Source organism: Agelaius phoeniceus, chromosome 2 (genome assembly GCF_051311805.1).
Source record: "Agelaius phoeniceus isolate bAgePho1 chromosome 2, bAgePho1.hap1, whole genome shotgun sequence".
Taxonomy (NCBI): Eukaryota; Metazoa; Chordata; class Aves; order Passeriformes; family Icteridae; genus Agelaius; species Agelaius phoeniceus.
In genome coordinates, this window is record NC_135266.1 from 72,249,869 (window position 1) to 72,263,575 (window position 13,707).

Here is a 13,707-nt window from a genome sequence, read left to right on the forward strand (position 1 = left end):
ATATGGGTACAGCTCATCAAAATCCCTCATTCCACTTCAAGCAGCTGTTGTCTCTATATAAATATGAATTTGACTGCATATAAAAATACTTCATGTTTAATACATATTTGTAAAACTAAGTTACCTTTCATTGAGTGTGGTCTGTGAGTGGAAAGCACAACTGTGACTGCTGTGCTCCATGCTACAGGTTTCATCACAGCACAGTGAGGGAATCAAGTGAACTGGTCCTGAGGAATGAAAATTAATTTTAATAGTGTTAAAACTATCAAAGCTCTGCATAAACTTAGTCTCTGATCTTTTTCAAACTTGAGTATTACTTTGCCAGTTACATTATAATACATGAATTGTGGAAATGTTTTTACAGCAAGAGATTTATTGCTGTAAAAACATTTTAAAGAACATTTTTATTCCTTTAAAATTGAAATAATTATAAAAGCCAAGTCCTTCCTCTAGTAGTAACATAGAAGCCAGTCATGAGTACCTATTTTTAAAATTAATTTTCTTGTCAGTTGAATACACATAAGTGGAAGCATTCTGAGTAAAGCTATCGGGATGATATTTAATCCTGTGCTTTCTTAATTTTTCTTATTATTTTTTATTGTCTTATTATTTCTTCTTATTATGATTTCTTAATGTCACAGCTGCATTTGTTCTGATATGACTTTACAAAATGGCAAGGATTTGAATTGTCCAGGCTGTTGTCCTTTAGCATTCATACCACATTCTTAGATGCTCTCTGGTAAATCCTTCACACTAATTTAAATCTCAAAGCCATATGCAGTGCTATTTTTATCAGAAATAACTGAGATAGAAATTTAAATTTTTTTTCATGTGAAGTCACTGAAATGAATTACAGGAAGAAACAAAAAAAACCCCAAATAGCTACTTAAAAATCCTTTCTGCTTATTAAGAAATTAGCCTAGGACAAAGGTTAGTTTGACAGTGTTAGCTCTGCAGTTGAATTGCCACAACTCAAGTGTTAGATAAAATAAAGTCACCTTTCAGTAGACATAACATACCACAGGTCTGTGATGCACTTCTTTGGCACTGGCAGCATGTTCTGTGGTCATATTCACTTAGCCGTGGTCTATCGAAACACGATAATTCAGAGCCATTGTAGTGAATGTCTTGTGATCTCAGAGACCCTTTGAACAAAGGGAATAAAAGTCCATGTCAGGAAGTGTTACCCTTTTTCCTGCTCAGTGCCCTCTATCTTTACAAAATGTGTAATGTCATGCTATAAAGTATGTCCATACATTTTCCAACTGAAAGACCCACAGTGACCATGTGGCTTCCAATAATGTAAACCACAGATTTTGCAACAAAGCCTAGAACAGCTGGTTCAACTACAGCCACTTCTAGGAAGACATCTGCTCTCATTTGGATGATTTGAGAGTATATCTTATTCACTGTTACATTTCTGCAGTGTTTAATGATTCCCAGTGATTCCCATCTGAAATTTTCCAGAGTCAGCTTTCAGCCACTGGGATTTTGTTTATATTATCTTAAAGAGCTTTATATTAACAGCAGACTACCTTTAATCTCTATAATTGTAGGCCAAGGCAAACAAGTTACTGCACTTCACTAAATGATGTCTGAGTTCACTGTGTCAGAATTTCTCAAAACTCATGGGTAAAGCAAATTCTAGGTTAGGAACAATTCTTACAATGGCTCTGTAAACCTCTGTAAATTTCTGCTTGTGCTGAGAGCAGCAGCAACATCAATTCATCCAAGATAGTATTCTTGTTTGGCATCCAGTGTTCATTACATGCTATAAACATATTTTAATAAAAGTTTTATAAAGCTATAAATGGGAACTAGAGTGCTTTTCACTTTTTTCTTTCTTAATTTAAATTAAGAGGCAGAAAAATATTTATTATAAACAAATTACATTGATGACCTGTTAGGGATTTAAAAGAAATTTACAGATCTGTCTCAGGCATTTAATTCATCTTGAATATACCCACAAAACCAAAACTGTTAAGGACAAATCTCTCATCTACACTGGCCACATTCACTATCTTGATGACCTAATCTGTGTTTCACAATAGCATTTGATGCACAGATCTTCCAAACTGGTATTTCCACATTGACATTGCAACTCTGTAATGTCCCATCTTGGATCATGAATAGTCCAAATGTATCTGTGCAGCCTCTAGCAGAGTATGGCATAGGAGTGATATAATTGGAGTATTTCTGGGCATTTACACAGCATTTTCTCAGTAGCAGCTGGAACTTTCGAGTTGGCAAACTTGGATGGAGTCCTGGGCTCTGCTGTATTGCCCATCTCAATCTAAACTTGCTTAAATGATGTAGACATTTAATTTCTTTACCTACAGAGGGATCTGCCAAACTAATACCATTCTATAAATATTACCAAGAAAGAGTAAAAATTGGAACTCACAGCTTGGTTTCTTCTCCATGAACTGCCTCTTGCAATAGATAACACAAAGGATGAGAAGAGCCAAGAGCACTGTTGCAAGTGCACTGCAGATAACAGCTGCCAGAGCAGTGTCTCGAGGGCTGGAAGCAGTTGAAGGGATCTTCACAAGATTTACCTTGGTAGTACCTGAAATATAATTAAATAATGATTTAGGCAAACTGCAGACATTTCCAGAATATAGTCATGTAAATGAAAGTCTGGGAAACAGAAGAAATTTGTGGCATAGAAAAAAAGGGAATGTTTTTCAAAACAAGAAAATGTATTTCTCTTTGCAACATTAGTTGCACATGTAGATAGATATGATCATCAGCACCTTCAGTATGAAAAGGAGTCTTAGAAAAGATATATTACAAAATGTGCCATAATGAGTGGAGATGCACACCAACACATTCAGACTGTCTATGAGAATGGAAAACAGATCCTCACTATGAAAACAAGGACATTTGAATATTTAATGCCACATGAATTTAATATGGAGAACATTTCCTAGGGCAGAGCTGAGAGAGTGATCCACTAGAGGGAGGCACAAATACATGAACTTCCCTTAATAAGGAAACTTTCTGGGCACTGACACCCACAGAAGTTCAAATGTTGTCAAAATTATCATCCTGCTTTGTTGCATATGTCATGACACCATGGTCATTCCCAAGATCAAACTCAAGATTTCAACTCTGCAAACTCTTTTTCTTCAGTGTTTTTTTTTTTTAATACTAGATAATACCTCTGGTCAACATTCAACAGATTAACTTTATACCCAAATTAGTGAAGACTTAAGCAATGTTTCCAGCTACAAATGTTTTCACCTTTAGGTGGAAGGTGAAAAATATTTTTAAAGGAGCAAAACTTTAACTACAACTGTTGAAACTGTCTTTTGTATTTTAATATTAAATTATTTTTTAAACAATCTATGAATTTTGACAGCCCATCTATTTCAATCTACTGCAAAGTCTTCCTAAATTCAATAGGAAAAAAGGAATAAAACATAGAGAACTTCTATGACAGCAAAATTTTAAGAAACCACAAACCATATTTTACTAACTTTCAGAAATAAATTATTGTGCCTATTTACCCCAGAAGATATTTAGTTAAAACCTAAAGACTATAATATCCTAAGAAATGGTCCATGCAGTCATAAGTTTAAATTGTGAGATAAATGTCTGCCAGAGTATATTAAAACCTCTAATCAAATTGTACATAAATAAAATAGTTCAATCTCATTACTGCAATTTCATGATGGCAGGAAAGAACTTCCTAGCTTAGCTAGTGCAATCAGTGGAACTGTATTACTAAGGAATAATTTTCTGGAATAGTTATGGTATTTTCTCTACACACATCAAACATGGGTACCAAAGTGTTTGTGATACTTTATTGCTTTGTTATACAGGGATTGACAAAACCTAGGCATTTTGAAAAATTGACTTAATTCTAAGACTTTAAAGCACTTAATGCCAAAGGAAAACACTATTCTATGAAATAAAGAATCCAGAAAATTAAAGAAATAACCCAACAAATGAATTAAACAAAAACAGTTTCTGCAGCTTATAGTATCATGTAGTTGCTAGTAAATAGGGTAATATAAAAAAGTGGAGAGATCAGATCATGGCCATTATACAGAAGAAAGTTAGTTTAGTTGCTCATTTCCTGATTTCAGCATGAAGATAAACAAGTATCACTGCATTTTCATCCGCTTAAATATTTTAACTTACCTTCAATCAAACTGTACTATTATGTTCCACTGTCACATCAAAATCTGAAGAGTAAATTCATAGCAGATCATTTTTACATGCTTTCAACTTGCCTAATTGCACACAGTGAAGCAACTGGAGAAAGTACAACAGAGAGCCACAAAAATGACTGAGGAACTGAAGATTCTCTCTCTTATGACCAGTTTGAGAGAGCTTGGATGGCTCAAGCTCAAGAAGGCTCAGGGAACCTCATGAGTTTGTATAAATCCTTGGAGGAAGCATGCAGACAGGACAGAGCCATGCTCCTTTCTCAGTCAGAGCTAAGTGCTATGGCCTCTTTTCCAAATCTCCAATATTACTTCTAAAGGAAATGCAATAAGTGTCATAATAATTTGTCATTATTCGAATGCTCTTGGCAGGAGCACCTCAATCTTCCACAGAAAAAACTTTTCAATCAGTTTCTAGGATTCTTGCAGCTGTAGTTTACAGTTTATAGTTTAAGCAGACTGAAAAAATTTCTGCATGAAGTTCCAGGATACCTGTGAGAAGCAGTAAATATATGTAAAATCCTGTCTATATAGCTAGGTGTGCTAGCTTTGGTGTGAAGATAAGACTGTGCTTTGGTATCAGGTTTTCAATTTTAGTTAACTGCCTGATCTAGTCTTTAGAAGGTTAAAGACAGACTGGACAAGTATTTAAAAACAAGACAATAAAAAAAGTGATCAGAACATCTTCAAATATTTTTCGTATCAATACATCTATTTGTATTAATGTACATAAGAGCACTAAACAGTTCTTAGCAATTAGGCCTTCATAATTTGCAGAAAAAAGAATTATCAATTTTGAAGGGCAAAAAAGAAAAAGAGCACAGGAGATGAAGCTTCTATGTTTTTGTCTCTGTTCATTTGCTTACAAAATACATCTATTTTCAAGTATGGTTACATATTACATATTCCAGGAATATATAAATTATGTATTTCTTTAACGTCCACCAGCAATATTCAAACTGGAAATGCAGTGATTTCATTTTATATAGGGATAGCAAAACTGAATTTTTTTTTAGCCATCTAGCTATTTAAGATTCATTTTGTTGATTTTTTTTTTCACTTGAGAAAGCAATTTTCTATTCCTGAGAATGTCTACCACTCATCTTCACCTTCAAAGAACTTTTTGGAATAGCTACTCTGAGCAGTCCATTGTAGTCTAGCTCTAATTATAATGATAGTGATCTTCCCTGCAGAGACCAACATTTCAGAAGTGGATTGCTATTGTAGAAGTGGCCCGTTGGGCATTGCTGAACTCTGCTTTCAGTGTTACTCAGACATGTATGCATTTTCATAAACTCTTTCTTTTCACAGACTTAATGGTCCCACTTCAGTAAAACAAGGAGTTGCATTTTAAATTTAAACTTGTACTTACTTACCTCTATTAGATGATTACATGATTAAATTTAAATATGCAATTAAACACTTTGTGAACTGGATAGGATACATTCAGAAAGGAGGGAGGAGGTGCACACTGTTTTCTGATTGTGGAAAGCATGTGCATATTATCCGTATTTTATTTAAGAAGTTGATTTCCTTTTTTAAGTCTTAGTTCTAACATTCTGAAAATGTGCTAATGTTGAAGGAGAATTGCCCAAAATATCAAACTATCTGCTGCATAATTTTGAGCAGTAAGCCTAAATACACATTCTTCCCTTAATTAATCAATATTACATTATAATGGCAGTATATGCAAAGGTGTGGTCCTTAAAAGCAAGTAAAGTTTCTGTTAATCCAAGGCAGTTAAACAGCAGTAACTCAGCTAATATGGAACATATGAATCCCAGCTGTATCACTAAAATCTCTGCCAATAAACAGAATAGCTGAATTTTCGGCCTATTATACCAAACAACAAGAGACAGGGAAAAATAAAAAAATACTTCCTTTGTCACTGATTTCATGTTTGTTTTCTCCATTTTTATTTATTTATTTTTTCAGAACCGTGATTAATTACAGTCGCTACTGGAATCAGCAAACCTAAAAGAAAGCTTTTTGTGCTAGATCAACCATGTGAAAACAGAACTTGCAATGCTGTATGCTTCTTCCATGGATACAAGAAACATATAATAACTAGAAAAGCTGAGGAGAATAAAATGTGGAATATTATGTTTGGGTTTCTTTCTTAACGTGTCCAGTCAATGTTAACCTAAAGAGAGTTTACTCAAAATAACAAAGCTAATCCAAACTGCACTTAAAAAGCAGTAAAATGGTAACATTGTACAGACTGCCATCTGTTACTACCAGGATTGGAAGTAAAATGCAAAGCTTAAAATGCTGTTAATTCCTGGAGTATGGGTATTCTTGGTCAACAGGGGAAAGGAATATTTGCCTATTACAAAAGCTGTTTTCCCATTACCTTTATGTTGAATGGCCCAACTCAGTTGTATCAACCTTAATTTGACAAGAATTAAGGGCTCAGACGTACCCTCAAGTTATGTAATTTAACAAGTTACTGCTTGTCAGCTGCACTGCAGTGGCTATCTGTGTGTGTGCCCTTGATCCACAGAAAAGGCAAGGCAGTGTAAAGCAATGTGGCTCACTTTGAAATTCCTCCATTTTGAAAAAAAAATTTAAAAAAGTTTATATTCATTTAAAAGTAAGAAGGCAATATGCTTACCTAGCCCCAAACAAGCAAAAGGATGTTTTATATATCCTTATATATTATATAGACAATTCAGACACTACATGTACAAGATCTGTATACATAGATTAAATACGTATGTTTTATATACTACTGAGCATCAAGATAAATGGAAAGCAAGTTTCCCCAAAAATATCTTTGAGTCTTTACAAAGCAGCAGATTGCCTCCCTTCTCCTGGTCTTTCAAGTAGGAGGTAAGAAACTTTATTAAATTACTGTTGGAGACTGTGGTAAACAGTGGGGACAGAGTCTCCCAACATCTGTAAAAAGACAGCCTTTTGCGTGCACGGCCTACACCCAAAGTTCATCATGTCAAACCACATTTTTCAAATGTGCTCCAAGTGCTGACTACAATTTTTTTCTTTTTGTTAGTTTTATTTTGCTGGTTTTGTTATTTTTTTAATAAATGTACCAAAAAGCCCTGGGGGAGAAAATGACTATTCAAGTATTTATCCATTGTTTGGAAATCCTGAGAAATATGCTTATAAATTAAAATCTTTGAAATGTGATTTATTCATTTCCAAGACCATTTCTCTTGCACTGTGTATTTTCACAAACTCCAGCTGCTGACAGGCTTTTATGTTTAAAATAGTAGAACAATTGCACTGTGTATGTGAATTTAAAATATATATTAACTCCACAGTACTGGATATACACTACAATGTCTGTAAGGCATAGTCAACCTCTGCTACACGTTTTTCTTTTAGCAATTCAGAGATGTGAAATCTTGGTATTACTATGGTGATCTAAATTGAGCCACTGTAGGGGCACAAAAGTAACATTGTTTCATACACAAAACTTCCAACTTCAAGAACTGTCTAGCATGTGAATATAAAAGTCCATGAGAGTAACAGCTCAGACCGCTGCTACCCTCAAATAACAAAAACCCAAGAGTAAGAAAAAAAAAAATCAGAGGAAGTGGGAGGAAATCTGTGTCACCACTGAAGTACACATTCTACCCCCCAACATAAGTGGTTATTAATAAGACAGATCTCTCCTCCATAAACTGGAAACACCCAGCATGATCTGATGGCACCAAGTCTGTGTTGCTGTTAATGACTGGTGTCAACAATTTCCTTTCTGACTTTTGCTTCTAGAAGCCAACTTTACGTTGCTGACAGTTGAGGGTGGGCAACACCTAATTTCTTGAAAATGCAACTTCTTTTTTAGGTGTTTTCATATGTTTATGTCCCATAAAACCTATGTCAGAACATATGAGATTGCTTCATACAGCAGAAAATCTATTTTCTTACATCACCTCTAACTTGTAATTTTAAACACATTCTTTGCCAGATATGTTCTGTGAAGTAGAACACGCTATTTTAGGCTATTCTCTTGTTCAAATCCAACTCTAGAATTTATCCATCTCACACAGGCTATGAAGGGTGTTTCATGTTTTCAACAGAAAATGAAAGCAGGAAGTATTTTTTGTATTTTTGTACTCTGTATTCTGTATGTGCAGTCTTATTTCATCTCTAGGACTATCCAGTTAGAGAATAAAATATCCCTGTGCAGAATTTGAGTCAATTTGGTCTGTTTATGACAGTTTCTGCTCTATTCAGTCTCTGTACATACTCAGGTGCTCTCAGTCCCAAAACACTTCCACAAGACATAGCCCACATTAAGCAGAGGATTTTGCATTGCTGAAAAGCCAATCATGTTCATGGGGGCAACTACTGCCATCACCCTTTTGCTAAAGGAGGAGAGGGGAACCATGAACCCTCAGAATCTACCTGCATATTCACCAGTTAAATGACAATGGCACGCATGTAAACAGAGGAGTAAGCACATCTGAAGGTTGTCTCCTTAGCCCATAGAGAATAACCCACTTTCATTAATCAAAACTGTAATTGAACATTGTGAATGCCATGCATACAGGTTACAGATCTGTTCTAAAAGGTTCAAACAAGCTCTTAAAGCTGCTGGGTGATGAGGTTGGATTGGTGCATAGATTGGTTTTCAGTAGGTTGAAATGTGACAGAGTGCAAAGCTCTGTCCTGGGTCCATGGGTAGTCCAGGGCTGGTAGAGCAGCTAAGCCTTCCCCTAGGCAGGGAACATACATGCTCTTCCATACACATCTATGTATTTATTTGTACAAATCTCAGTAAAGCAAGAAATTATATGTAAATCAGTCATAAAAGAGTTTTTGTCCCTCACTGATTCAACAAGAAGTAATTTCTAACACTTCACTTTCTATCCCAAAAACTTCCCTCCTTATCCTGGTTCAGCTGTGGTAACACCAGGGAGTAAAGCTAAAAATTTCATAATGATTGCAAGACTGTGCCCTAAGTTTGTTGACACAAATTTCCATAAACATCACTATGCAATAAGTATTGCATATGTCTATGCAATACATTTTCAAGAACTATGGCTTTTGTCCTTGCTTAAAAAATTCTTTGTAAAGGTAACAGTACTCAGCTATGCCACTTCACAGAGCAAGCTGCTCTGTCATCACAATAGCAGAGTATACTGTGTTATAATTAATTCATAAGGCATCTAAAGCTTTAGAAAATAGTGATTATATATTCAGAAACAAATATATCAATAAGTGATACATTAATAAAAACTACTCTATTTGAATATCAAATTAGGTGCAGGAATAATTTCCTTATTATGGTCAAAAAGCAGCTTCTTGAATTGGCCAAATCACTTATCTAGTCCAGACATCTAGATGTTCCAGCAGATACCAGAAAATACAATAAAGTTTTAGTACCTTTACCTTGTTGCCTCTTGGCCTAAAATTAAAATCTGAAATAACTGGGAAAGGAAAACAAAATCCTGATAGTTAGAAACAACTTCACTCTTCAAACTCTCTGTAATGTACTAACATTTTTTGCTACCAAATATGAAAAATATAAATGCCAAGGAAATTCTTCGAAGTATTAGAAATCCCATGCAGAAAGAGCCTAGTTATTAGATATGAATAATAAAAAATCAGTACTCAAAGAGTTCTGGAAATAGATAAGTATGTGCATGTGAGTTCAACACTGGACTATTTATTACATTAAATTTTAAGAGGTTATTTCCAAATTGAGAGAATATATGAGAAAAAAAACCAAAACAAAAGAAGACTCACAACTTTCAGATTGCAGATAATTCAGGGTAATCTAAAAGTCAATACACATAAAATATTGATGCCATTGTATTTTGGTATCCATTTTGAAAAGTGACAAAGGGACAAGGTTTAAGTACGCAAAAGCTAAGCTGTAAAATCTGTAATTTTAAAAGACAAATCTATCTGGGAAGCTAAAGGCCTGTATTAGCTCAAATACTTCCTATTCCATGTGAAGGAAAGGTTAAATACAGAATAGAATCTGAAATATCTGTCACACAAGTAACACAGTTCCTTATGTCACCATGCTCAGCCTATAGATACAGAAACCTGGAGAAGAATAATGTACTTGCTCTTCCCACAAATTACTTAGAGGCAGAGAGAAGTCTCCACTTCTCTTAAAACTCTATGGAGAACAAAAATCTATGATCTTATTTTAAAATTAAATTAAGAGACAAATCACATGCATGGCTTATAATGCCTTTCAGATGCAGCTCTTGAAAGAGGAGGTAATGATGGGGTTTCCGCCTTCTGAGAAAGCTTAAGAGCTCTTTGCCAAGACATATTAAATGAAGACTCTTCTACCACCTTCATGGAGATTGTTTTAGCCACCAGGCTAGAAGCTGAGCTGGGTAAAAGCTTATTTCTCCTCCCCAGTTTGAATTTGTCCAGTTGTAAAGCTTTGGCACAAGGAGCAAGGGCCCCTCTTTGCACAGCCGACAGTCACGTGATATGTAGACCGGAACAAAATTAAATAAACTAGACTTAGGCTAGCTCAGCAATTACATTTTTCCTGCTTACAATTATGTTTAAATACCACTAAGTTACTTTAAATTCTCCACACAAGGCACATGTTGGGGAGAGAAATAAGGGAAAACTAGGAAAACAAAAAGTATGCTTATGCACTAGGGAAAACAAAAAGTATGTTTATGTAATTAAGACAGTTTCATAATACACTCCACTGAGCTGAGTTACAATTCTAAATTAGGGTTAAGAGTTGCATAACCAATGCTACTAGTATTTTTAAAGTTTTTAACTTTGCAACCCCAAGATTTTTTAAAACCACTTTTTTGGGAGGAGTAAGTAACACAAAATGCATGGGATTAAATGTAAATTTTCAAAATTCTCTAACATAGAGGATAACACCTTTAGAAGTTAAGCATGCATCCGCAGCTTCTTGTATTAGTGCAGAAATCATAAATGCTGTAATTTACTAAATTACCTAAAGTGATTTACCTAAAGTGATAGAAATTACCTAAAGTGCATCAGTGTGCATGCACATGCAAACTGTATTACAAATGAAAAAGCTGTAGCTTTGACATCAGAAATAACAATAGCTTATGAAAAGCAGTTATTAATTCACCACTTAGAGCTGTGGGGATCAGAAAGTCAAGTTATACAGAACAAAAGGCTGCTATATACCAGATCCTTGCTTTATTATATTACTTAATCTGAAACATCACACCTCCCCTCTTTAACAGAAGTCAGTAGGAATTAGCCATACAATACAGAAGACATTCTGAAAGGTTATCTTTGAAAAATCAAGCTTTACAAATGAGATTCATCTGACCAAAGCAAAGATCTGCTTTGGAGGGAATCACCTGAACTTTCTCTACAGGGGGTGGGAAGGGCTGGGGGGGGTGTGGGTAGGAGAAATTAGGGTGTAATTAGTCTGATTTGTTTTAAACACCACCCTTGATCTCTCCATATAGAGAGAATTTCAGATCACCAGCTTACAGATGTAGCCATTACACATATTCACAGTCAAGAAGGTGGCATCCTACCCTGGTTTTGTCAAGAAACAATGAAGGGTTTTGAGGGCCTTTGACTTCCTCTGTTTCAGTTTGCTAACAGATGTTAAACATTTTACGCCACTTCCATTGAAAAGAAAAAAATCTGTAACAACTTCTTTATAGTGGCAGAACCCCAGAAAAGTCCAGCAGTATTTAATACCTCACATTCTGCATGGAATATAAAATAGTGTTAGCAAATAAAGTGAGACTTACAGAATTACAGATTTTGCCTATCCTGTTTTAAGTGAATAAAGCCCCTGTGGGAAATAATATGCAACAATGTAAATACAACCTGTATTAGAGTAACCATATATATGAGGGAATCTCATGGTTGCAGGCCTCAGTTCTGGCATATTCTAACTTTAGCAAGTTCTCTTAGAATATGCCCTTTGGTTTGAAAGAGACATTTTATCAAAAAGTAAGAAAAATATTTTTCTAAATTTTTATTTGTGTTTTTACTTATATAGCAGGAGTAAAAAAAAAATCTACACTTTGAAAAGTCATTTTCCTCCTTAAAATTAATTAAAAAGAAAAAAGAGTAAGATAAGATTTTAGGGAATCAGACACAATCATTCAATGTTGAATTGCACTTTTTCATCTCACCAGATATTGGCATCTCGGTGAAATTCATAACTGTAGAAGTCTGAAGACAAAGCCAGAGCTAGACACCTTAGGCTCTCTTTCTAAAATAAAGCTAGGAATATTCTGAGAAGTAATTATACTGAAAAGGCTTGAAAGACTCTTAGTGTTAGTCACTGAAGCTTACCTTATCTGGCTTGCCTGAACTCTTGAGGCAAGAGTTCTCACCCCTGATTGGGAGTTTGGGTGGGCAACTTCAGTGCTAAGCATTAACTTTTAGATGCCCAAATTAGGGTGCACTAATTCCATCTTAAATTTCCACATGCAGACGGGGTAACTATAAATCCCATTCAGTAATATGCACATAGAATCACACCACTGGACTGAAATGAAACTTCACCAAAACTGGTGGACACCACCCTCTAGTTAAAAAAGCTCATGTTTTTAGGAAACAGTCACAGACTATACCTCAAAAGCACTTGTCACTGCCCAAAATAACATGTGAGATTATTGTATGATCTTTCTAAAAGAGGAGTTTGGCAGTACACTGCTTTAGCACAAGTGAACCAGTAAGAGTGAGAATGTGTGAGGTCTATCACCCAAAAAATTAAAGGTGAGCAAAGTAGAGGACAATAATTTGAAGGATACAAGTGATCTGTAAGAACATTAGACCCTTCTTCTATAAGGCTGCTCTCAGCTCATGAGGTGCTGGTTTATAATGAATCATTACAGCTAAGGTGCTCAGCACACAACTCCTGTTATAAGGCTATTGTATTTTATCCTACTTCCAATACATTCCAGTCCTCCAGGTAATTCCAGTCCTCTGGTGTGATATTTCAGTGCTCTTTTGCTTGACAATGATTTTCTTAATAGGGTTGGCAGTATGGAAAGTTTGAGCCTAGATGGATTCTGTATTTTCGTAAGAACAAGAAATTTAAGTGGAACACAGCCAAAGAATTTTGTAGCTGAGTAACTTAGAACCATTGAATCCTTAGAAGTTGAGACAGACCTCTATGAACATTGAGTCAAATAGTACCTATCAGCACCAACACACTACTGTGCACTTGTTTAGCAGTATTTTATATTCACATGCCAGTCACAGCTTGGACTCTGTACCCAAAGGCAGAGCAGTCAGCATGGATTTATACCAGAGATACCAAAATTCAGTGCTTCTGAAGTGGTGCTAATGCAACCATTCCCTGTATGATTAAGAGAGATATTTTCAGTCTGAATGCAGCTTAAAAGCATGTTATTAAATTAATATATTTAAAACAGTCTAATGCTTCTGTAATTAGAAATTGTGTAAAAAATACTGAAAAGCTGTAACCAGCACTTATTCTTTTCAGATTGCCCCTAAAAACAATAAAGCAAATGTTTACTGAAAAAAAACCAAAAAATGTTCAGCAGCTTTACTGCTATGCATGCAATCCTGGAATAATTTTGAATAACCTAATGGCCAAGTTAAATAA

At 35.1% G+C, this 13,707-nt stretch overlaps 1 protein-coding gene across 4 annotated transcripts in view; it reads right to left on the minus strand.

Annotated features, from left to right (window-relative positions):
• TNFRSF19 (TNF receptor superfamily member 19) overlaps positions 1–13,707 on the minus strand; it is a 57,112-nt gene that overhangs the window by 6,990 nt on the left and 36,415 nt on the right. For all 4 annotated transcript variants that reach the window (XM_054654851.2, XM_077173869.1, XM_077173870.1 and 1 more), the window contains 3 exons: positions 2,405–2,569; positions 1,020–1,145; positions 125–227 (listed from right to left, as the gene is read on the minus strand). In XM_054654851.2, coding sequence (XP_054510826.1) covers positions 125–227; positions 1,020–1,145; positions 2,405–2,569 — 394 coding nt within the window. The remainder of the gene's footprint in view (positions 1–124; positions 228–1,019; positions 1,146–2,404; positions 2,570–13,707) is intronic.